The sequence below is a fragment of the Phalacrocorax aristotelis genome, chromosome 8, assembly GCF_949628215.1.
Source record: "Phalacrocorax aristotelis chromosome 8, bGulAri2.1, whole genome shotgun sequence".
In the NCBI taxonomy this organism is placed as follows: Eukaryota; Metazoa; Chordata; class Aves; order Suliformes; family Phalacrocoracidae; genus Phalacrocorax; species Phalacrocorax aristotelis.
In genome coordinates this window covers 46,040,870-46,065,228 of record NC_134283.1, presented here as the reverse complement: position 1 = coordinate 46,065,228, position 24,359 = coordinate 46,040,870, and the positions used below count along the sequence as shown (strand labels likewise).

The 24,359-nt window shown below is 57.3% G+C and overlaps 1 protein-coding gene across 1 annotated transcript; it reads right to left on the bottom strand.

Annotated features, from left to right (window-relative positions):
* Positions 1-10,980: 10,980 nt before the first annotated feature.
* POU4F3 (POU class 4 homeobox 3) lies at positions 10,981-12,505 on the bottom strand. Its single transcript, XM_075101013.1, has 2 exons — positions 12,266-12,505; positions 10,981-11,984 (listed from the first exon to the last, which is right to left on the bottom strand). The coding sequence occupies exons 1-2, from the start codon at positions 12,383-12,385 to the stop codon at positions 11,103-11,105; spliced, it is 1,002 nt and encodes a 333-aa protein (XP_074957114.1). The 5' UTR covers positions 12,386-12,505; the 3' UTR covers positions 10,981-11,102.
* Positions 12,506-24,359: the final 11,854 nt, after the last annotated feature.

Sequence of the window (24,359 nt, the reverse complement as noted above, 5' to 3'; positions counted from 1 at the left end):
TTTGTAGAACAATCCTCTCATATTTTCTGACTGCTCGGCTATTAAACTAAGGGCAGAAAAAGAATTTATGGTTGTGGTTTTCTGTGAGGCTTAAATAATTCTTGGTTTTGGAAACTTCACCTTGGAAATGCAGAGGAAGGAGTGGTCTGAAGGAAGCCCCGGGGAGCCAGCAGTGGGGAGTGCAGCCCCTCAGTGTGCATGCTGCAGCGGTGGTACCCGCCGTGCCGCGCCGCGCCGCACCGGACCGCGCCGCACCGCACCCCACTGCTCACCGCCCACCCCCCCACCCCCCTGTTTCTGCAGCCCTGCAAGGGGATAATGTTATTTAAACCCTGTGATGGGGCTCCAGAGGTGGGTTTTGGGGCTGGCCACCCCCTGCCCCTTGTGCAGCACGTGCTCGTCGTGCCCCTCCATCGGCCATGAGCACCGTGCATGTGCTGTGCTCCCGCTCGGCGGCGGGGCTGGAGCCGGCCCGTGCCGACAGCCGCGGTGCGGCACCGGCGGGCGTCGTGGCGGAGCAGCGCCAGGGGTCCGGGCACCGTTGTACTCTAACGGGGCGCATCCCCATCAGTCACGTCAGCTGCACGGCACGGCACGGCACACGCGGGCCCCGGGCGAGGAACTCCCCAATCTGGCCTAATGCTTTCTCTGTATTTATATGAAAAAAATCCTGGTTTTTCTGTACATGGGGAGTCTGTAGATTCCCCCCAACACAGGCGAAGAGGGCTGCAGAACTCAGCCACGGCAAGGGCTGCAGAGACGGGCGTGAGGTCCACGGAGGTGCCCAGAGTCCGCCAGAGCAGAGGGTTTCACTCAAACTCGGGCTCGTTTGGAGATTACAGATGGAGCATAGCCAGCAAAGCCGAGCCCAGCCTCTCTGCTGGCTTTTGGCAGCATGATCATCTCTTGCAGCTCCTTTGCCAGGAGGAACCGTGCCCGGGCTGTGCCTCCCCACCCTGCGAGTCCTTCTGAAGCGCTGGAGACCTGTGACCACCATTAGCCATTGCCGCAGGGCCTGGGAGCAGACCCTGGCTGAGGAGGTCGCACTCGGCCCCTGTCCCGAAATTCTGGGGGTGTCCAGGGAAACTTCTCCTGCCTGAAACCCAGCCACAGAGCTGACACTAATAGAAAAAGACCATTAAAAAGCTCTGTGATATTCTGTTCTCCTGCTTCTGGTCCCTCTCTCCCTTTGTTGCTGCTGGCATTTTATGAATTATTGATGTGCCTAGGTGCTGCTGCTCTCCCGTTTCCTTCCCCGCGGCTCCTGCTGCTGCAGCCGTGCCGGACCCACACCGTGCAGGGGATGGGTTGCCAGCAGGCGATGCCCTGGGAGGTGGCAGGAGGGGGTCAGTCCCCAGTGTGTCCCCACAGCAGAGCTGAGCGCAGCCCCCACCACCGAGCAGCTCGGTCCCCGTGCTGGGGCACGGACCCGGGCTCCTGGCTGGCATGGGTGGGGGCTTTGCACGGATGCAGAGATGCCCTGTGTGCTTCTCCGCTTGTGCGAGGCTCTTCTTCAGCTCCTGACCACGACTTCTGCCCATCCCTGGGGTCCCTTCTGCAGCCCGCACTGTCTGGGGCTTCTCCTCCAGGTGGTCTCAGCTCCCTCCCTCGGAGCACATGGTGCAGGGCGCAAGGCGCATGGGGCAGGGCCCATGGGGCAGGCACGATTTGGCAGAGAGCGCTGGCTGGGGGCTGCCCGACCCCAGAAGTGTCCCCACAAAGCCCCGCACCAGCATCGCGCCGGGAGAGCGGGGTCGGCACGGCCGTCGGGAATCGCCGCAGGGTCAGCCAAGGGGACAGCCTGGCTCTGCGTCCCTTCCCGGTGGGAGATGTGGGCTGGGGTGGCCGTGTGCCAGCCTTGTGCAAGAACGCGTGACGGGCTACCAGGGAAAGGAGATCTTCCACAGAGCATTGAAAATGTGCCTCTTTCCCTGAGAGACCAGAAATGCTCCATCTCTGGGGTTAATATTTAATGAGGCGGTTTTAGGATAGAAGCTGTCTGCTGAAGGATGGGGCAGACGTGCTCTCCTGCTCGCGCAGCGGTACAGGAGGGTCATGGTGCCCGTGGGACTGATCCCAGGGGCATGATGCTGGTGGAGGCAGTGGGGTGGGAGCCGCAGTGGCGCAGGGGCCCTGGCACCCACAGCCGCCCACAGCAGCCCCTGCTCCGGGGCTGAAGCGCAGGGACGTGGCAGGGCTGCACCAGGGTGATGGGAGCCACGCCGTGTGAGAGGGGAGCTCCCAGTCCGGTGCTCGTTTGGCTGCCTGGGACTGTGAACTGGAGCAAACCCGCTCCTCGGGCTCTGCCTCGGCTCTGACGTGGTGTGCCGGGGAAGAGCATCACTGTGAAATCCCAGGACACCAAGTCTCATGGCCAATTTGCTCAGGTTTCCTCAGTGGGGGCTAATGTGTTTTCCATGTTAACGTGCCTGCACGTGGCGTCCAACCTGTCTGCAATGTGGAGCCACTAATTCTACATGACTGGCTCACGTGCCCCGTTTGCGGGGGGACAGGCTGTGCACATCGCTGCCACTCTGCTCCTCCAGACCGCTTTGGCCTGGACTGACCCCAGATTTACAATATTTCAGGTTTTCTCATTAAAGGAGGAAGCAAGTGACTCCTCCTTCCCCAGTATCTCTGACAAGGAAAACACTTGCTCTATCCAAGATATTTTCAGGTTCCTTCACTGCCCCGCCCTTAAAAAGCTACTGAAAAAAGCACAAAATCTCTTTTTGAAAAGTCCAGCATTTAAAGAAATGTCAAAATTTTTCTTAAATATACCCTTCTGTCTTTAGACTAGAGTTATTTTGAGTTGTGAGGCATTTCAACACTGTTGGCAGCACATCCCCCTTAGAGCTGGGCCGCAGCTCCCCCTCCATCTCCATCCCATTGCAACTGCCTCTGAGGTTCCTCTTCCAGCAGAGGGATCCGAGCGAGCCCATCCTTGTTGCCTACCCAAAATCACCATCCCTAAGCCTCCCATCCCATTGCTACCCCAACGAGACCCACGTGCTTGTTCCTCTGCTCGACAGGAACACGATGCTTCGGGAGGAGAGGCCAGCTGAGGAGGGCACGATGAAAGGTGGAGAGATGGAAGCAGGCCAGAAGCACTTGCCGTGCTGGTGATGGAAGGTCTTCCCTGCAGGCAGCGAGGCACGTTTCAGCCACAGCTGGAGCAGACTGGTTATGTGCTGCAAAAAAAGCATCTGCGTGCTGCCTGTCCCTGTGCGAGTCCCCGAAGCCACGGCCATCAGACGGCTGGGGGATCGCGGAGCATAAAACCAACCGAGCAATAAACAGAATTTCAGATGTTTTTTCAGATGCTTTTATATGTTCTCACTACATTACTTAAAGGAGGATCTCTGAGTTTTGCTTTCTTTTTATAGGCAGAAAGTTGCACTCAGGCCTTAATGTGGTAATGTTTGTACACTAATCTGTTTTGGCATTTGGGGAAAAACAGACGTATTCTGAAACAACTGAGATATCAAACTTTAACTACCATCTCTGACTCAGATCCTTGACATGTTTTGTTCCTGCTCGCAGAGCTGCTGGAGGAATACGCAAGCACCGGGCTCCATCGGAGCAGCACAGCGGGCTGGCGAGCTCTGGGGGCAGCCGGCCCCGGCCCCCGCCAGCTCAGCCCCGGGCTCGGGGCAGCACAGCCACCACCCCACCGGCACGGGGGGCCTGTGGGAAACGAGCTGACCGCCTTCGTCCCGGGCTGCAGCGTGCAGGGTCCTCCTGGCAGGCGCCGACGTGTCTCGGAGGAGCCAGCGCTGACCATGGCAGACCTGGGGCTCGGGCTCCGGCCGGGCGTGTGTCGGTGCAAGCTCCGGGCTGCCCTGGCAGAGCCCGTCAGGACGAGGCTGGCTTGTGGGGAGCTGTAGGTGCGCTGCATGTAAAGGAGAGACCCGCCAGGTGACTTGCAAAAATACTTTAGGCTCTGGCAATAGATGGGTGACCACGGGATGCTCAGCTGAAGCTTCTGTAGCTACACATCCTGCAGAGGTCTTGAAAATTTAATCCTTTTCCCCAAATCATTTCCTGATTTTTTACTGGGTTTGTCTTCTAGGCCTAGCATCCTTTCATGTGTTTTTTGTTGTGTGAATTATACAGCGTATTTGGGCGTGCTCTGGGCAGCACTGTCCCACAGGTAGCTCTGGAGGAGGATTTCAAACACGGGAGATGAAAGGGATGTTCTCTGCGTGCCATAAATACTGCAGCTGCTGCGCGTGGCCCCGCTCGCAGGGCGCCTGAAGAGCACGATCAGCTGTGACGCTTCCTTGTCTCTTCTTCCCAGCACCAGTAACACAGGCACGGCCAAATACATCGGAGACTCCGCGGTTTCCGTCTGCCTCCCTGGCGTGTGCTGCAGGGCAGTCCTGGGGAGTGGGTGCTCGCTGGAAGGCTGGACCCTGGCCGTGCGCTCCCTGTGCCGGCCCCCTCCTGCTTTTCCTCAGCCCGAAGAATGGCTCCAGGTGCTGTTCGGAAGCAACGTCAAGATGCAAACACAAAGGTGGTGGGACCCCTTGCTGTGAGGCCGAGGGGTCTGTACCGAGGGAGACCAAGGGGCATCACCTCCGGCGGCACCAGAGCCAGCTCCCCCAAGCCCTCCTGCGGGTGCAGAGCATCACGCGACAGCTTCCCGCACTGTCTGGGAGGGATTGGGGCGGCGGGGCTGGACGCCGGCTCTGTTTGTGGCGCTCGTGCTCCTCTCTCATTCTGGGAAGCACCTTATGTTTTGTGCACGCGGTTCGGCAGAAACCTGTCAGGAGGATGGTAACTCTCACTTGCACAGGCTCCCAGGGTGATGGTGACCGGGTCTCTCTGAGGTGGCCCTGCTCTCATACCTGCCTCCGCTGTTGCTGTCGTATCCACCTGTCTTGGGGCTGCTGGGCACTGCCAGGGCTGCTCTTAACTGGGCCAGGCAGCAGCAGCCCTGGAGGGTGCTTCTCCCCCCGGCAGCCCGGGGCGCTGCCTCTCGGCTCCCACCAGAGGCACACCGGTGGGGAGGCTTTACCCCCGTCCCACGTTCCTCCCTCTAGCAACATCCCCCGTGCTTTCGAGATGCAGCGGCAGGGCTCGCCCTGTGTACACAAGGGTCCCGGTAAACTCGCAGAAGCCATGCGTTAGACACACCAGCCACAGGAGGAGCAAAATCAAAGGTTTCCCTGCAAATCCATCTGCCCTACGTCTCCTCTCCATTTTGATCTCCAAACTCATGCAAGTTTAAAAAGCAAGTAAATGCTGACAGTGTGATTAACCTCCCCACCAGCTCCCTGCTTCTTTCCCTCCTAGAAAGAGAAGCTCGGCTCACCTGCCTGGTGGGAGCATCTCCTTCAAGTGCGAAGATGTGGGGAGTCAAACCAAGACGGTTCCACTGAATTTACAAAACACTACACTTAAATAGGTGCTGAATTATTTAGTGCCCTCGCACTACCCGAATGCTGTGCTCTTTTGGTGGGTGATGGCTTGGTTTCCCTCCCAGCTTTCCTGTTATGACAGCGAGTAAATTGAGAGATCAAACATTTATAAATAACAGCCCACGTTAGGATCAGGCTTTGCCACTGTGAGCCAGGCAGGGCGGGAGGCAGCACCGCGGGCGTCTGGTCCCGGGAGCAGCGTGGCGCTGGGTGCTGTCCCCCCGCAGCCCCCCGGGCTCCCCACGCAGCACCAGCGAGGGCTGGGTGACACGGCTTGTGCAGGCGGTCGGTTCCCGGCTCCCCTTGAGCACCTGGAGGGAATGAAAACACATTTAAGCCTCAGAGGCAGGGAGTGGAGGCACTGGGGGAAGAAGTAACCCCGATGGGGGGTCAGAGCCCTGGTGTCCCAGCCGCAGCCCCGTCGCTGCCCAGCACAGGTCCAGACCCTCCAGCCCTCGGCATCCAGCACATAAGGGTTGTGCTTCTGCACATAAGGGTTGTGCAGACCCTCGCTCACCTCGGTGTGACACAACAGGGCACTAGGTAACTGTTACTAATTCCTGAATTTATTACTATATTACATTTACGTCCCAGAAACACTCCATTAATCCTTGGCAAACCCCTGGCAGAGAAGGCAGCGAATCTGCAGGTGGTCATTTTCCATGCAGCCTGCCCCGTTCTGACAGCACACTACGGCCAAGAGTCCCTGCTCTGACCCAGCGCTGGTTTTCCCAGACCATGTGCAGAGAAAACAAGTGTCAGGGATCAAGCTGACTCTGAGCACCCTCAAACTCCGCTGCCCGAGAGGGACGTGTCGGGGCTCAGCAGTTTTGAGACCACCTCTTCTTTACACTCTGCGTTTAAGAGCTTCATTTCCACCAGGCAGGTTGAAAAGGTTTAGCGTATGTCAGTACTATTTTACAATAGCTGATCTAGATTTATATAACATTATCGTACATTTTCAATTCTCTTTGGATTTAAAAGCGGTCAAAGCGTTTCATTTTCTGCTGTGTATTGTTTTATTCCTCTATATAAAATTCTATTGAAAATGTTGTGACATGTATCTCCGTATATAGCTCTAAATTTGCTTAAAGAAACAAAGTCTAAACCATGTCTTGATGATGGAATAAATTTGTATCTAACACTTCCAGGCAAACTGCAAAGCACAACTACTGTCATTAAAGACAAATTCACTTAATTGCTTTAAAACTCTCTGTTCTGAAAATAACTAGCGAAGCTGTATGACTGGAATGAATTCCTTCTGCTTTTATTGGTGTAAAGCAGCATTTTCTTTTGAGTCAGCGAGTCTCCCCAGGGCTCCTGTCTCTTTGCCGTGACTGCCCACCTAAAGCCTACGGCCACGTGCGCTTCCCGTCCCCGGGCTGGTCCAGCTGAACTGGTGGGCGATGGAGGGGACAGTCCCGTCTCTGTGTGGGGCTGAGCGCCAGGCCGGCAGTGGTGGGGGCTGCCGGGGGCTGCCAGGCTGCCCAGCCAGAGCCCCCATCGCAGGCTCCCCAGCTCGCCCTGCTCAAAGGCAGGTCCCGGTCCCGGAGCTGCTCCGACTGCGCCGACGGCGCTGAGCCGGGCCGGGCTGGGCTGGGCAGCCTGGGGTGCTGGGGCTCCCCATCCTCTGGCCGGGCGCTGTGACGGTGCCTCGCCCTGAAGCCCCACACCTCTCTAGTGCAGGTGATGGTCCTCACTCCAGCCGTGCAGACCACAGCCCTGTGCACCGGGGCCTGGAGCAAAGGCTGGGCTCTCGGCACAGATCGTTTCCAGCTGAAACTGCTCTCCTAAGAAACACTTTTTATCCCAAACTAGACATGTCTTCCAGGGAGGGAGAACTTCCTCCTGGCAAACTTGGGAGAAGTGAAACGCTGAGGGGGGGACACAGAAGTGTGGAGAAAAAAAACAACTGGAAACTAGGATTTTTGCAGGGAAAAATCACCAGTTTTCTCTAGACAATAAACATGGCCCCAGCTCCAGCCCCCATTGCCACCCGAGTGCATGTGAGCTGCTCTGCACCCCGGTTTGCAGGAGCAGCCGGGAGCCGGGACCCTCAGTGGGGCCACATGCACAGCCACAGACACGCACACCACACCCCCCAGTGCTGGGTGTCCCCACGTGCCCTGTCCCAAGGCCCTCGCCTCCCTTTCCCCCCTCCCCTCCCACACGTGCTTTTGTACATCGGGGGGCTTCCTCCCCCCGCAGCTCCCGTGGTATCAGATGTGCTTCTATTGATTTCCTCCCTGCATTTGTTTTTGTTATTCATTATTAATGGGATCATTTTTCCATCCTCCGTGCATGAAGGCAAATTTTGTGTAAAAATCAATTGAGTGAGCACCGCCAATGGCTTGTTTGGTTTTCTGCGCTTTCATCTCTTGTGCGCAGTCCCCGGGAGACAGAGAGCAGGGTATTAAGGAACAAGCATGGAATGGGGAAAAAAATAATAAATCAATTTTTAGTGGTTCAGAAACCATAGAGAGGGGTTTGCCTGCTGAACCTCTGTCTCATACGCATGGGCTTTACTGGGCATTTCCCTGCCCATCTCCCAGTCCAGCAGGTTTCACTTTCCCCTTTACCCTGTCATTAGAAGGGAATTCCATTTCTCAGCAGGTTTGGCCTGTATTTTATATTTTACCTGTGGGAGGTGCATTTGGAGGGGGGGTGTCGAGGAATTAAGTGTCCCAGGGTAGGTCCCACAGACCTGCTGACCAGGACGAGGAGCCCCTGCCCTCCTCGAAAACGGGGGCTCCTGATCCTCACGGGAGGAGAGACCAGCAGGGCACGAGGGAGCAGGGGTTTGCATTTTGGTGGCAGGTCCCCACAAACCCCATACCCCGAGAGGGTGGGGGTGACCCCGGCACAGCCCTTGCCTGGCCTGACTGCAGCCGGCAGAGCCAGGGCTGGCACCGGGCCTCCATCGGGGATCCTGGGCACAGCAGGGAGCTGGGGCCCGGGGCTGAGCCGAAAGGTGGCCCCTGGCCCAGGTGTGCGGGGATGAAGGGTGGAGGCCAGGCAGGGTGGAGGCGAGGGGCTGCACCCCCTGCCAGGCTTCTCCCAGTGACACTTCTCACTGGATTTGTTTGGCAGCTTGGCAGGATGCAGTTTCCCATGAAATGGCACAAAAAATATAAAAAAGTGAGCGGCGCCTCGTGCCTGTAACACATTCATCTCTATCCTAGGGCACAAACTCCCAGGATCACTAACACAGATCTCACCATTTAAGAGCAGCAGCCAGTAAAACCCTCTTTGCTGGTCCCAGCTGCAGCCTGAACAGCCTGTGCTTTGGCTGTGTGGGGAGGTGGCGGGGCAGAGAAGATGGAGGTGATCATGTTCAGGGCAGTGAAGAAGGTGAGGCTGGAGGCGAGCGCTGCATCCCCCGGCCTGACTCTGCTGCTGGTCAGGGTCCCACTGAGCCCTGACTCCTTCTGCCTTCCTCCCACCGCTCCTTGGTGTTGCCTTCTGGTTTTAGAGCACTACTTGTTAGACCAAGAAAAAAAAGTAGGCTTGCCTCCTCAGCAATAAATACCGGTTCTGAACTATTCCTACTGAAGTCAAAGGAACTTAAATCGCCAACTCCAGGAAGATCAGATGAGTTTCCTGTATCACTGTGTATTCATCTGGCACCAGAGCTTTGGGAGCCAACCCCACGGAAAGACTAAGGCACCAACAGTGATTAAAACAGCATGTACCTGACCTCCACAGTAAAATCCCAGATGAAGTGATCAGGTCCTGCGTATCACACAAGGCACAAACATGCACATGCAGAGTGAAAAGAAATCAGGAATTTGCAGAGTGAAATCTGGGCAAAAAGAGCCCCTGCAGTGGACTCCATGCAGAGGAACGGGGAACTGCAGAGGATAAGCAAGAAGGACCAGGCGCTTCAGATCTTGCTGGTTGGCGTTATCTGAGGGACAGAAGGAGCGCACAGGAATGCGTTTCTGGGACTGTAATGGGAGGGCTGGGAAAGTTCATTTAGGACTTGTTTTATGTCTTTAAGACATTTTCTGGACCTAGCCAAAAGGGACAAATGCAAAATTGTCACAAAAACACAGCAGATCTAGGCAAAGCCAGAACAGCCACAACAAGTAAAACTGCAGTGACACCTTTGCCACTGGAAGAAGCAGCACAGCCTTATTCCCCTTTCAGGACTGAACAGAATAACTGGCCACCACAGCTGCCAGGCTGCCTTAGTAAACCCTGGTGAGCAGAAACACAGCTAAGTGAGGCTCAGGCTAGGTTAAGTGAGACTCAGGCTAGGTTTAACGCAAAGCAGGGAGGATAGTAATCCCGTCTGAGGACAGCTTTAGGACATTTAAGTTACTTCAGTTCTGTGCTAGAAGGCAAAAGACTTGGGAAGAAGCGTGTTTGCGGTGCCCTGTCCGCAGCGGCACTGCCGGGGTCCCCCAGCCCCATGTCCCCATGTCCCACGGGCGGGATCCCCCCCTGGGCGGGATCCCACCCTACGCCGGGGGGCCGGGGCCGGCGCCGGGGCCGGGCGGAGGAGCGCGGAGCGGCTGCCACCCCCGGGGGAGGCGGCGGGACGGCCCCGGCCACGCCGGGGGATGAGGGGAGAGGAGCAAACGCCTCTTACCTGGCTCGTCCGTGCAAGACCCCCGGCCCAAAGCCCCGCGCCGCCGAGAGCCTGGCCGAGGAAGGATGCCGTCTGAGTCGCCTTCGGCCCCTTTTATACTACGGCAGGCGATTAATATTGCATCACCCGTATTTTAAATTTTCAGAACCCACAATATAATGTAATGGCATAAGGGCATTTATTATTAAAGGACATTTGATTGGGGAAAAATCATTGGGGCTGATTGGGGAAGCACGGAGCGAGGGAGCGTCCTGGCTTCCCGGCGACCTGCAATTAAAAGGCCGAATCTGTGAGGTCCTTCCCTAACGGGGGAGGAGGGGGAGACCCGGCTCTGAGGCTGGATGTTTGTCACTCGTTGAAATGCTGAAGTGAAACAGTCAGAGGAGGCTCGCGCTTCGACCATTAATTTTTAATCGTTAGGGTGCTTCTGGGAATGGTAAATAAAAGCCTTTTCCCCTTTTAAACAGCATTAGAAATGAACCCGCGACCGGTTTTGTTGGGAGGGGGATGTTCTGCACGCCCCGGGGGGCGGGGGGTGGGCTGGGGTCGCCCCGCGGCGGGGTCCGGGGGCGCCCAGGGCTCCGCGGGGGGTTCGGCGGGACGAAGCCTCGCCCCGTTTCCCCGCGGGACGCCCCGCCGGACGCTTTTCGTTGGTTTTGCGCTGGCAAATGTTCCCTGCGGTGTTGCCGGAGCAGCCGGCGCGGGGCGGCGAGGAAAGACGCGTCCCTTCGGGTTGAAAAATAAAGCTTTATTCCGGGGCGGGGGGGGGAGCGGCGCTCCGCGCGGCGGGACGGGGCGGGGGACGGACCGACGGACCGGAGCGGGACGGAGCCCGGCCCGGCGGCTCTGCCCGGGAGGGGGTGTGGGGGGGTGTGGGGCTCCGGGAGCGGCTCTTCCCATCACGGAACGGCGTCCGGGAAAGGGCGGGACCCCCGCACCCTGCTCGGCTCCGCTCCCGGGACGCCTCGGCGGGGCTCGGGCAGAGGCCTCGGGGCCGACCCGTCCCGTCGAGGGGGGCCGGTGGGGCGGCGCCGGGAGCTGCGCGGGGCCGCGCCGTCGGGGCGGCCGGGGCCGGGCGCGGGCCGTCAGTGCACCGCCGAGTACTTCATGCGCTTCTGCTTCTGGCGCTGGTTGCAGAACCAGACGCGCACCACGTTCTTCTTGAGGTCCAGCTTCTCGGCGATGGCGGCGATCTTCTCGGAGGAGGGCCGGGGCTGGAGGGCGAAGTAAGCCTCCAGCGAGCGCTTCTCGGGCGCGGCGATCGAGGTCCGCTTGCGCTTGCGCTCGCCGCCGGGCAGCGCGTCGGGGCCGGCGGCGCGGTCGCGGTGGGCGGCCTCGGCGCCCTCCAGCCAGGCCTGCAGCACCGGCCGCAGCGCCGTCATGTTGTTGTGCGACAGCGTCAGCGACTCGAAGCGGCAGATGGTGCTCTGGCTCAGCGAGCCCACGCCCGGCAGCTTCAGCGCCGCCAGCGCCGCCCCCACGTCGGCCTGGGTCACCCCCAGCCGGACGCGCCGCTGCTTGAAGCGCTCGGCGAAGGCCTCCAGCTCCCGCGGGTCCGCGTCCGCCTCGGGGGCGGCGGGCGGCGGCGCCGGGCCCCCCGGGGGGCCCACGCCCACGGCCAGGGGGCCCGCGGCGGCCAGCGGGTGGGGCGGCAGCGGCGCGGGCAGGGCGGGGGGCTCGGGCAGCCCGCCGACGGCCAGCGAGGGCGAGAGGTGCTCCAGCAGGTCGCCGCCGTCCAGCGCCGGGTGCGGGAGCGGGTGCGGGTGGGCGGCGAGGGCGGCGGGGTGCGGGAGGGCGGCGGCGCAGGGGACGCCGCTCATGGCGTGGTAGGGGGCGTCCGGCTTGAAGGGGGGGTGGTGGTGGTGGTGGTGGTGGCCCTTGGCGTGGGGGACGATGTCGACGGCCGCCAGAGCCTCGGCGCGGGCCAGCAGGCTCTCATCGAAGCTCCCGAATATATTGCCCTGCAGCTGCGAGCAAGAACGCGCACGCTGGAGTCAGTGGGGAATACTGTCATCTCCGGATGAAAAACCTGCCCCGGCACCGCGATGCCTCCTCGGAGCTCAGGTCATAAAAATTAATATGAAGGCAGCGGCCCCGCTCGCGCAGACGTGCGGATCAGAGACGGGAGCGGGAGAGGGGGGAGAGAGGTTCCGAGGCGCGCGAGCGTTCTGGCGACATGAAAAAAACATTAAGCCGGTGCCTGTCAGAAAATGTGCCTTACAGCGGTAATTAGGCTTCATCTACATACCTGCGGGGCCGGGAGGCAAACTCTGCGCATCGCCTCGGCGCTGGAGTGCAGGCTGGAGAACTTGGGCTCCGGGAGGGCGGCGTGCACGGCGAAGGGCTGCTTGGCGTCCATGGCCATCATCTCCGCGCACCTCGCAGGTAGGCAGCCCCTGGCATGGGCGCGGGGGCGCCTCTCTGCCTCGCCGCTGCCCGAGTGAGCGATGGGCGATGGCAGAGCCTCCCCTGCGCGCCCGCTCGCCCCCCCCCGCGCCCTTCTTCACTCATCTTACACGCTGCCTGCCAGGAGCGGGCCCGCGCCCCGCGCACGCGTGGTGCGCCGCGGGCAGCGCGGGCGGGACGCGGGCAGCGCCGGGGCGGGCGGGACGACCCGGACCCCCGGGCCCCGCGCCGGCCCCCAGCACCCCGCTCGGGGCGGCGGGACGCGCCGTCGGGGCCGGGGCCGGGCGCGACTCGCCGCGCCCCCGGGGCAGCCCCGGCCGTGCCCGTCCTCGAGTCCTGCCCGTCCCTCGGCCGGCGAGGGGCGCCCGGGGGCGCAGGGCGGCGGGTCCCGAGGGGAGGGGGCGGCAGGAGGGGACATTTCTCGGTGGGTGAAGGTTGGAGCAGAGAGACCCTCCTTGCTCGGGGACCTGCCGCCGGGTCCCAGGATGGGGAATGATGCTGCTCCTTCGCTGGCTCCCACACTGGCTCCCACGGGGGGATCCATCCCACATGTCTCGCCCAGGCCTGGGGTCGGCGGCGGGGGGAGACCACAGCCGCGCTGGAACCCAGCGAGTGTCGGGAAATATTTGCACCAGGGAGTTTGTTTCCATAGGAAATTGTGATAAATCCACCAGTCCGGTGGGGCATGGGGCTGCTTCAGTGTCCTCAGAGCAGCCTCGCAGTGTGGAGGGGCCTTGGGGCACGCGGTCACACCAGTGCTGTATTCCCTGCCGCTGCCGCAGCGACTCTGCAGACATGCAGACAGACACACAGACACTCCCAACTTCCCCAGCCTCCCCTCCATAAATCCTGTAAAATACATTCTCAAGTGCAGGAGAGCCAAGTGGCCCAATCGATGCTGAGCGTGCCCGGCCGCAGGCGCGTTGTGGGTCACAAACATCTGATCCTTGGCTTGGGAGGGGAAATCAAACAACGACCCCCAAGAGAAACAGCCCTGAGGCTGGTGTAATGCCAGCGCTGAGTGCCGGATTACGTTTGAGTTCTCCTATCTTCACACACCTGCAGACACCACTGGACTTCGATGGTCCAGGGACGTATTTTGCAAGTGTGAAATCTGGAGTTCTTAAGCAAAATTAAAATCTACTCCTGGATTTAAAGTTTCCAGGAGTTTTATGAGCCTTAATAAAAACCGATCAAGAGCCAAAGGAGTTGCTGTCTTCGTTTCCTGACGAATGCATTGACTTTGGCCAGAGAAAAGGAGAGGTTCTGCTTCTGCGGTGAAAGGCCTTTCGTGTAGGAAACACGCACACGCCAAAGGCGCTGGCAGCATCTTGCCTCTGTGTCTCAGAGCAGGTGAAAATGCAGCCTGGATGACGCGAAGTAACCTATTTTACGACTGACTCCCAAAAGAGCGGCTCACAGCCTGCCGCCCGTGTTTGGGAGCCGCTCCCTCCCCAAAAGCCACAGGAGCGCAGGGACAAGGTGCTGGGAAACACTGCGGTGGGCCGGCGGGGGGGCGCGGCGGGGGGGGCCTGTGCCGGCCGGCAGGGAACGGGGTTCGGCCTCACCCGCCGGCCCCGCACCGCCCCGCACCGCCCCGCAGCGCCGGGGGAGCGCTCCCCGCCGGGAGCCCCCTCGCACCGGGGGTCGGGCCGGCCCGGAACGGGGGACTCGGGAGCAGCGCCTGCCTCGGGGCGCGCAGGGCGGGTGCGCGGGGCCGCAGGGTGGATGCGCGGGGGCGCAGGGCGGGTGCGCGGGGCCGCAGGGTGGATGCGCGGGGCCGCAGGGTGGATGCGCGGGGGCGCAGGGCGGGTGCGCGGGGCCGCAGGGTGGATGCGCGGGCCTCGGTGCCGCAGCTGCCCCAGCGCTGCCCACCCCAGGGGCGCAGCCGGGAAAGGGGCGCGGGGTCGGGCTGCGGGAGGCGCAGAGCTGCGAGCTGGCAGAGCAGCTCCCTCCCACTGGGGTGGGGGGGGAAGAGGCGCATTGCTGCAAAGCTCCATCCCCTGATTTATGATAAAAAATTTAAAGGAAATCATTTATATTTCAGAGGGGCTAAATAGCTGCATGAAAGTTTTATCTAAAGTGGCACCATATTTATAGGCAGTCCTGCTATGGTGGAAGTAATTAATAGAGGGATAAGTTTCAGACCTTTGTGTTGTTTTGTTTTCAATCCTCCCTTTATTTGGTGCTGCCTGGTTAACCTCAATAAATCAGGATGCCAACGGGAAGCCGGGTGTGAAGCCCAGGGTACGTCAGAGCACATTTCCCCAGCCCTGGCTCCAGCAGCTTTTGCACTGGGCTGGCCGTTTTTCCCCATCTCTCTGCTGTTGCTTCCTTCCCTTTCAAGCAAGGAGGTGTCGGAGCCCGCAGACACCTCCTGCCCCTCTTCCATGTGAAAGTGCAGGTGGCTTTTGGGGGTGCGCTGCAGCCACACATCCCACGTTTGGACTTCTCCTGCCACAGCCCGCCCCGGAGCACCGTTCCCGACTGCCTGCTTTAAGCACAGTCTTTCCTCCCCTCCTGAAGGCAGCCGCTTCGAAAGAAACCCGACTGGGTAATCTAGCTGCTGAGCTCCCTTTAATTAAAGCTGTAAAATATTGATGTTCCTGGCCCTGTCTACTGATGTTACACCTTATGAACAGAGGAGAGAAGTCCAAAGGATAAACAATAACAAGTTAAAAGAGCCCAGATGGTTTGCCATCAGAAACTATCTGCACACTCAAAGGTGTCACTGCAATAGATTTCAGACATCATTCACATACTAGTAAATAATTAATAGTATTTCTGGAAGAAAAAAACCCACCAAACCCATACCCTGATGAAACACCACTGGTGACTCATTGAAAATATGAAGGTAAAAGTCAGATTAAAAGCATGTGCTATTTTATTCTTTGTCACAGTTCAAAGATCGCTATCTATTCTCCTAACATATAAAAATATTCTGTTCTTACTTAGAATTTAATTCAAAGCCCATCCCAGTCAGCGTTGTTGATAGGCTCTTGGTTTCATTGTATTCGTTCAATTTAGTTTAAAAATTATATAGTGAATACTTACCCAGGAATGATAAGTCTGAAATATAAACATGTGTTATTTAACACACAATTCGTGCTAATACCCTCTCTGCAGTGGGCTGTGAGCAGCAGTCCCTGATACAGTCTCAAAGCCAACATAACTTGTCCCATTAAACTTCCTTCAATCACTGTTTAAAACAACCACCTGATTTCCTGCAAACCTGGCCCTTCTGGGGCAGACTGCTGCAATGCTTTACCTTTCGAGAGCTGTGGGCGAGCTAGAGCATGCGAGGCTAACACAAGGGTACTTTCCTTTTCCTCGCTGGGGGCGCGCAGCTGTGGGTGCCCCTCTCCGCCTCCTGCCTTGGAGCCTTTGCTCCCCTGCCCTGCCCGCCCCGAGCCCTGGGAGGGTCCCTTTGTCACGCCCTAGCGTTTGTCCTCACCGTGCATCTGAAAAAGAAGTCACGTTTTTCAGACCCGACTCAAGAGTCGCGTGATAAAGCACGTTCTGCTGCTGAGGTGCAGCCTGTTAGCACAAAACGCCTGGTCCGTGCGAAGGAAGAGTGACGGGCGCGGGCGTCGGCGGGCTCCTGCAGAGCCCGGCTTTACGCAGCACATTTCTAGCACCCTAAAAGCACAAGCCACGCTGCACCCAGTGTGATATGGCGGTTCCACTGCACAATCTGATCGAGGAAATATCTAGGGTTACCCAGACAGTCAATTATTCATCAGCTAAACGGCCAAGCATCAATTACCTGGCTTGATTCTCTTATTCATTAAGGAGATTGAAGAGCCCGACTTAACAAAGCAAAAAGAAAGTTGCTAAGTTACAGGAGCTGCCCGGCTCAGTAGCGAGGCCACACCGCGTCAGGCTTTCAAAGGAGAGGGGTCTGGCAGCGAGGAAGTCTCCGAGGCTATAGAGTGTCACCCAGAGCACTCGGGTTTTAGAGCAGTCCGTTCCTCCGCAGAGCTGAAAGAAACGGGGTTAAACAGAGAGGCAGGACTGTGCCGGAGTTAGAGCTGTGCTTTGGTGCGGGTCCAGTGGGAGGCCAGCGGGGGCCTGACCCAGAAGAGAAGGGGTCAGGAGAGAGCGAGAGGTGCCGCGAGGGTGCCGGCGTTCAGCAGCGCATCCCCCGCGCCTGGTGAAGCCCCGCAGCTCCAGTCGCTGAGCGGCACCCCGACAGCAAACACAACCTCAAGCTGGCAGCGAGCGTTCGACGTGCAGCCCCCGAGCAGCCAGAGGCGGTCTGACCAACCTGGCACAACTCAGGGAAACCAGGGTTGCTGCTGGTGCCGGCACTCCCTTCCAGAGCAGCGGATGAAGGCCCCGAGCGTGGGCGCAGGGAGCTGCGCTGGCCGCAAGGGCCGGGGTGGTGAGGGTCAGGGGGCGGAGGCTGTGCTCTCCCTGGGGCTGGAGAGCCCGGTGCGTGCGGGGCAGGGCGTGCCGATGTGTCTGCCAGGTGCCACGGCGGGCCCGGAGCTCACTGCAGCAGAGTCGCGGCAGCCACCCGGGGAAAAGGCCCTTCGGGGAAGTAACGAACGTAACCCTGCAGCAGGACACACAGCTTTCGCTGGCAGACTGCTTACCCTGAAAACTGCCGGAGCCTGCAGGAGAATAATGACAATAAATTAAAAGTCAGAAAACTGCCATGCACATAGTTACGCAGCTGCAGACACCCTCTCTTAACCGCTGGGTGACTGCTGGATTACTCCTTCGTACAGGGGTTTGGGAGAACAGTAAAGGCATGGCATTTCACGGAGACAAGAGCAACAGAAGTTTCCAGTAAGCACGTGTCTCACCGCTGTTCCCGAGCTGCTCTGGTAGCAAGCGTTCCTGAGCCGTGCCGCCCCGCCACCATCACCCAAGCGCAGCAGTACACGCCGCTCCGAGCACAGGCTTTCCTGGCCAGCTGGGGGCGGCTCCGTGCCCTGGCTCTGCCCGATGTCCCCTGGATATACCACGCCTCCCCCCCAGTCCCCGGTGGCAACCGTGCGTTTTCCGCACTGGTCGTGGATCTGGGTGCCCACCCGTTACCAGCAGCACATGCAACTAACCTGGCTCAGCCAGCAGATTTTGTGACAGGTGCTTTTGTCCCATATCGTTCTCTTCCAGGATTTGTCTTCCGCTGTTCCTACCTTGTGCCCGCTGGCGTGGCTGAGACCTGGGAAGCCCACATCGGATGGGCCAGGGAGGGAAAGCCGTGGGCGTGGGAAGGGCCGCGGGAAGCAGAATAACTACACGCGAGTCCTGTTGCTCACGGTGCTGGAAGTAACAGTGAAGCTTCTCTCCCAGGACTCCATCCCTCGCAGCTCTTCACCTCAGTGAGGATGGGCTTCCTCTGCCGGCAGGGAATGCCCGCGGATCCGCTCAGCGAGGGTGACCGCTCGCTAGCCCACCCGACGGTGCCCCCGAAGCCTGGGCGGCCCGGCCAGCCGCTGCACTTCCCTCCGAGGAGAGGAAAGGGGAAGTACGCAGGGTCTGCGTGCTGCTTCAGGTTAAATTATCAATGCTTGCTCTCGTCGCCTGTAATTAAAAAACCAACAAGCGTTGCTGGCTGCACGCAGAGCGGCGCTCGGGGAGCAGAGTCTCAGGCATGTTACTGGTCACAGCAGCGGGCGCGGGCAGCTCCAGAAAGCTGAGTGGCTGTTTGTGACTATTAATCCTAGATCAAAACTAAAAAAGCCTTTAGTATTAGGAAAGCATCGTGGCCGTATCGGAAATATAGAAGTGCCAAAGCTCTGCTGCCGCGCTGCAATGGTTGTTTAATGGAGGCAGAACAAACAGCCTGTCTTCCAGCAGTAGCATTTGGAAAGCTGATGCAATCTTATTTTTGAATTTTTCAGTAGGTTTTGATTTGAGGTCCCAGGAATGCAAGATGCCAGACAGTTCACGCTAACTGTGAGGTCTTCCTTGTACGTGTTTGTAATGTGCATGAATTATAGAACTTCTTTCTTGGATCATTCCCTGAAATTAAAATTGTAACAAAGGACACATCGGTGCGTGTTAAAAATAAACCCAATCTGTTCCTGATGGAGGTAATAGGAGCAACATGACAATGTTTTCTGGGGGGGTGGAACAGAGCACTTATCTGTCAGGCATCGTTCTTGTTATATTTGCTCCTAATTCTAGAAATACATCTAAACGTAGTCTAACAGGACTCTGTTCCACAAGAAATTAATGAGGAACAAACATTAATTATTCATGTCCTGAAACAGTAGGTCTGCTAATGTTTTTGCTAATCAACAAGTCAAACAGCTGTATCTTTGTCAGGGCAATCTTGGGGAGATGGAGAGAGAACAACATAGATATGCTTTACCCGACTGGCCCCAACGTCTTGCCCTTGGTTTGCACATTTCCCTGCCAGGAATCCAGGATCGCTGCTGCTATTTACTGCCATCAGTCGTCGTAGGGTTGAACTGAGATACTCTCCAGCTCAACATCGGCTGCAGGGTGGACCAAGCCACGGGGAGCTCCCTGGCTGGCTTCCCAGCCTCTGGAGTCAGCCCTTTGTAGGAAAAATTAAGGGAATGAGACAAGGAAAACAAAAATCCAACCAAAGGAAAAAGGAGGAACCAGGATTCAGCGGCTCGGGCCCGAAACACGGACAGAATATTTGAAGAAAACCTGCATTTGGCACCTCTGGTCCCTTGTGTCCTGGCTGGAGGTCAGCGGCTCGTCACGGCTGGGTGCTGGGGCAGCACCGCACCAGGGACACCCGCCAGCGGGAGAAATGGAAACTGCAGGCAGGTTGTAGGGCTGACTGTTCATGCTCGGCCTTTATCTGCGTGAATCTAAGGAACTGAACCTACGGCAAGGAGCGCAGTGTGGAGCAGAAATAGCCATGACCCTACCCTGCCCGGCAAAATTCAACAGGAAGGAAACTCAGGCCAACAGGGCCAGAGAAAGCAGTTCAGCCTCCTCACACATTGCTCCCAACATCGCCGTTTGTCTCATTTACCACATGCTGGCCATCACCTGTAAACCAATAAGAGCAAATATATATATTTTTTTCCACTTTCAAAGTGGGGGAAAAATGTTTCCAGGAAATTTTTCCAAATCAAATGGATTTTAAGACTTGCCCATAGTTCAAAATCTCTCCTCTACATGCCCAGCAGGGTTCAAAATTCCATTAGAGCCATTTAAAACTACTCCAAGACGGTCAAGCTGCTGAAATCCCAGAGCTATAGCTGTAGGTACAACAGATAAAGCCCTTCCCTCCTAGGATCCCCAAACAAGCTGATTATCACTTTAAACACCAAACCCAGAATTTTCCCCCTCCAAGTGCTCTAACAGACAGTTTCCATTGCATCTGCCTGGGGATTTACTTCGAATGTGTTCCACTTTGACGAGGCACCACGGGACCCTGCATGGAGGGTTAGGGGCTGTTTCCAGGAGAGGAGGTCTGCGAGGGTCTGCACCCCGGGAAGCTCTCGGGTGCTGCCGTGCCCTGTAGCTCTGTAAAATTATTCAGCATTGTGCTGCCTTCACAGCCCTGTTACATTAATGTCCCCTGAAATCTTCATTAAAATTTGAAATGAAAATGTAACAGTCAAAGGGGGGTGGGGAGAAGTCCTGTCACCTGGCATTAAACTCTCCCTTCCACAGCCAGATTTCTTGGGGTTTAATTGAAGAAGTCACACCAGCCGCTGCATCCGAGCTCGGGGAGGACAGTCACTGGGCAGAGCGCCTTTGCCACGGCAGGCACTTCTGGCCGCACACGTTACGGGGTGGTTTAGCAGCTCTGCCTGTCTTCGGTGGGACACCTCTTTGCTTCTTGCACGGGTTTTCACCTACCAGACACACCGTGACGCCTTGCTGTGATCAAAAGAAAATCTCAAGTTCCTGGGCTGCTTTACATGTAGCCGCATCCCGGTTAGAAGCCCTATAGGCAAGAAATATTTCCCAAAGCAAGAAGTTTATGTATGAAAAGCATTAGAGAAATCCCTGGGGCGCACTCCCGAAGGAAGGCCCCGCTCAGCTCCTAACCCGCGCTCGGCGGCCGCGCAGCACGGCCGCGTCCCGGGACCCGCGGGCGGCCCGCGGCCACCCAGCACCAGCCCCGCCTCTGTGTAGCTCAGCGCGGGCTCGTCGTTACCTTAACGAGCCTCATTACTTTTCTCCCTGTCGCATCAGTCTCCATATGGTGATACTAAAGATTCCACTGCGTACAAATACAGCCTGAAAATACTTTCTTACAGGCTTAGATGTGCTTACAGTCATATATACTTTTATCCTGATTTAGACTTAACTCCCTCTTTCGTAACAGGGACATCAACAGTTAGAAGAGAGCTTGTTCAAGAAGTCTTCCTCACTCTTCTTTGACCCACAGATAACCCAGAGTCACGTTAAAAAGCAAAGAGTGGATGAAATTGTTGTCTGACATATCTTTAGCCACCAGAGAGCTCACGGAGGTACGCTATGTTGAGTTGACTCCAAATAATTTTCACATGAATTACTAAAGTGCCAAAAATGTATAATTTATTAGCATTTAAATAAACCACAGAGCAGAAGTGCTTTAAGGTTATCGGTGCTAGATGTGCAGGCTAGGCTATAATTAACTCAAAAACGTCATCGAGAGCAGCGCTCGCAGAGGTGCCGCGCCGACACAATCAAGGCGCAGGAAGACGAAGCACAAAAGGGGTTCGACTACTAAAAAATAAGATGAATAACACCACAGCAGTCAAACCCCTGAGCTGGGGGTGAGGCTGGTGCCTCCCCGGCTCCGGGGCTCCTTCCCAGTCCTCCCCGTCACCGGCAGGGTTTCCCTGGGGTCTGGGACGCACGGCTGCAGCCTGCGTGCCGTCTGTCCGTCAGCGAGCGCCGTCGCAGCGCCCAGCTGAATCAACCTCTCCTGGAGGAAACGCGACCGCGGCGGACGCGCATGTCCCCGGTCGCCCGCGCCCCCGGGGCTGGCAGGGGGCCGCTGCCGGGGGTCGCTGCCGGGGGTTTCCCCTCTGGCCTCCGCCTCGGCTGGATGCACCGAGAGCGGCGACGCCAACTGTTAGAGCCTGCCTTTGGGCTGGGGTATGCTGACCAGATAAAATGTTTTTTGAAGTTCAAATCTAAAAGCTGTTCCTGACAAAAAGTGTATCTGCTGGATACCGTGAATAAGCAGTGAAAAACCTCTTGGCTTTCTTTTGGGGGAAGAAGGGGGAAGAGCGGGGTGAAGCAGGGCATTTAGGGGTGTCAGCAGTTCTGCCATTTGACCCTGCTGTGGTGAGCCAGGACGTCCCTGGGTCCCCCCGCTCCGGCTGCCCTCGGCTCCCTGGGTTTGGAGGTGCGGCCTGTCCCCACGCTCACACACCGTCCCGCTGCTCTGCCCACGGGGACCCGGGCAGGTCCCTGGGCCCGACGGGATGCGGGACCCGTCCCAGTGCCGCAGCGCGCCCGGAGCAGAGCCGAACGCCTCCAAACGCCCAGCGAGCCGTGGCGCTTGCAGGGCTGGGGCTGGCGAACCAGGGCAGGTTTCCTCAGCAGAGCATAACCGCTGCCTTCTCAGGGCAAAAGCTGCTCTTGCCGCACCGCTGCGGTTCACCGTAACGGCTTCTGCCCTTCAGCTGATGCATTTTGTAGCAAAACCCCACGATTTGTTTATTTACACATGCAAAATAGGGGCAACAGCAGTAAAAGTGCCTCGGCGCTGCCCATATCGCACAATAATACCTTTTAACGCTAACCCGCACAGCGCGGCAAGGGCAGACATCAGCGTCACCCCCCAGGCCAAGCACCGACCCCCAGCTCGCTGCGTGTCACACATATCCACGGGGAATCTCTCTTACGGTGAAGACGTTATTGAACGGAAGGAAACACAGACCTACCTGTCCCCACGCAAGGGTCCCGAGCGTGGTGAGTGGATGCTGCTTCTGAGACGCAGCCAGAAATGATGACTCCTCATAGAGTGCCAAAATGATCCTGCCTCGTGCACGCAAAGTGCGCACAAACACAAGCTGGAAACACGAAACATCAGCTTTTTCTACTTGTACTGTTTTTCAGGTGACACGAAAGCTGCAGGAACGCAGCTGGGTAAGTTTACAAACTTCTGATTTATACTAGGGTTAAAAGCAAGACAGCAAGCAGAAAATATTGAAAAAGTACAGAAACAGTATATAAAAATCTGTATCATCATAACAGAGTTTACCATGTGAAAGCACATTTCAGATCAAATTGGAAATGGAATAAGCAGACAAATCACAGTACAACACATTAGATTTCCAGGATGGATGTTGCTGGGGTGACAGAAGATACTGCTTTAAAATGTGTTTATCTGGAGATTAACATAAATCCTATCCTACATGGTTTCCAGCGAACTTTTCCTGCCTAGAGACGAGCCCACCCTCCCGATGGGGACGGAGGGGGCTGGGACAGCCAGGCTCCAGAGGGGACGAAGCGGCCTGCGGCCGGCGACGCTACCGAGCCCTCCTGCGCGTCTGTACCCCGCACACCTGGCGAGAGCCCAGCTGCTGCCGGCCACGGGCATGCCACGCTGCCTCTGAGGTGTCCCGTTACGACCCCTCGCGATGAAAAATTATTATTGCAGAGAAAATAATCCCACACTTTGATTTGGCAAACATTTTGTCCGTATATTCGACCTACCTGATTACGGCTGCTTCTCCCCCCAGACGCAGCCGGGTGTCTGCATGCAGAAGCCGGCAGAGGCAGGGAGCAGCCGGGTGGCCTGGGGGGGCCCCGTCGCCGGGCTGCCGCGGCGCTGAGCCCTCCTGAAAATAAACGCTCTAGAGCAGTTACCTGGGGAAGAGGGTGCTGGCCCTCGGCTTGCAAGTGAAAAAAGCGTGAGGTGCCAAGCTCCGGTCGTCCAACGTCAACCGAAGGTGCCCACAGACTTATTAAAAATAAATCCTGGACTGCATGCTGTTACGGAGCAAAGCCGTCGCCCTTCAAACAAAGCAGGCGCTGAGAAGCGGAGCAGCAGGCAGCGTACCAGCTGCAGGCCAATCTCGGGCAGCGTTTTCAGGGGTAAAAAGCAACAGCCTGGTCGCCTCACCCAGCGCTCTGCCCTCGAACCGAGTAACGTGAGTATCTTTGCTTAAGTAACACAAGTCAGATGATACCTAAAATATTCAGATACCTAAAGATGCAGGTTTCAAGTTCAAAAAAAAAAAAAAAAGACAGAGATGACCATTAGGTTCAACCTTTCAATGAAACCCCTCTCCAAATAGCAAGAAAATTTGCGATGCGCGGAAGCGGTGCTGACGCCCCAAGGAGCAGAGCGCGGAGATCCCCGCTCGGGAAGGATCCCTGCATCCTCCTGCCCTCTGCAGGGTAGCCCTTAAAACACTAAATCAATTTCACCAACCTACGCTTTTCACCGATTCTTACGTTTGTCCCCTAAAACCAGAGCCCCTCCGAGAGGAAGTTCAAGAGCCCTTTAAAGACTCGCCTGGTCCTTCCAGACGGGATGAGGGTCTCGTCACGTGCGCCATCCTTACCCCCTCCAGGATCTCCTCAGACGCGGCTGTAACGCAGCGGTGTCCGGCCCCACGGGTATCGCACACAGCCCTTACCGACTCGCCGTCGGGCTCGCAGCGGTTCCCACGCCTGGGGCCTAGCACAGATCAACCCACCTGAAAATGAACAAGCAGCGACTGGAAACTGGGGAAAGATCCTGGGGAGAAAGAGGTCTAGTTAATCCCTGTACATTTTGATCACGATTGTGGATCTGCCATGGAAAAAAGCCGTGGAAATACCCATGAAAAGCCTTAGAGAAACTGGGTCCCACGTTCCAACACGGTAAAATTTTATCTCCCTCTTTGGGAAACCTCTCTGTGTACGATTAGGGTTGCATTTCGTACAGCTGTGACTGGAGCTGCTAAAGAGATTCTTGGCCTAAAAATCACAGCAACAATTTACCTTCGTGGATTTGTTCAGTCAGAACAGCTACTTAACACACCTCGCTTTCTTCAAAA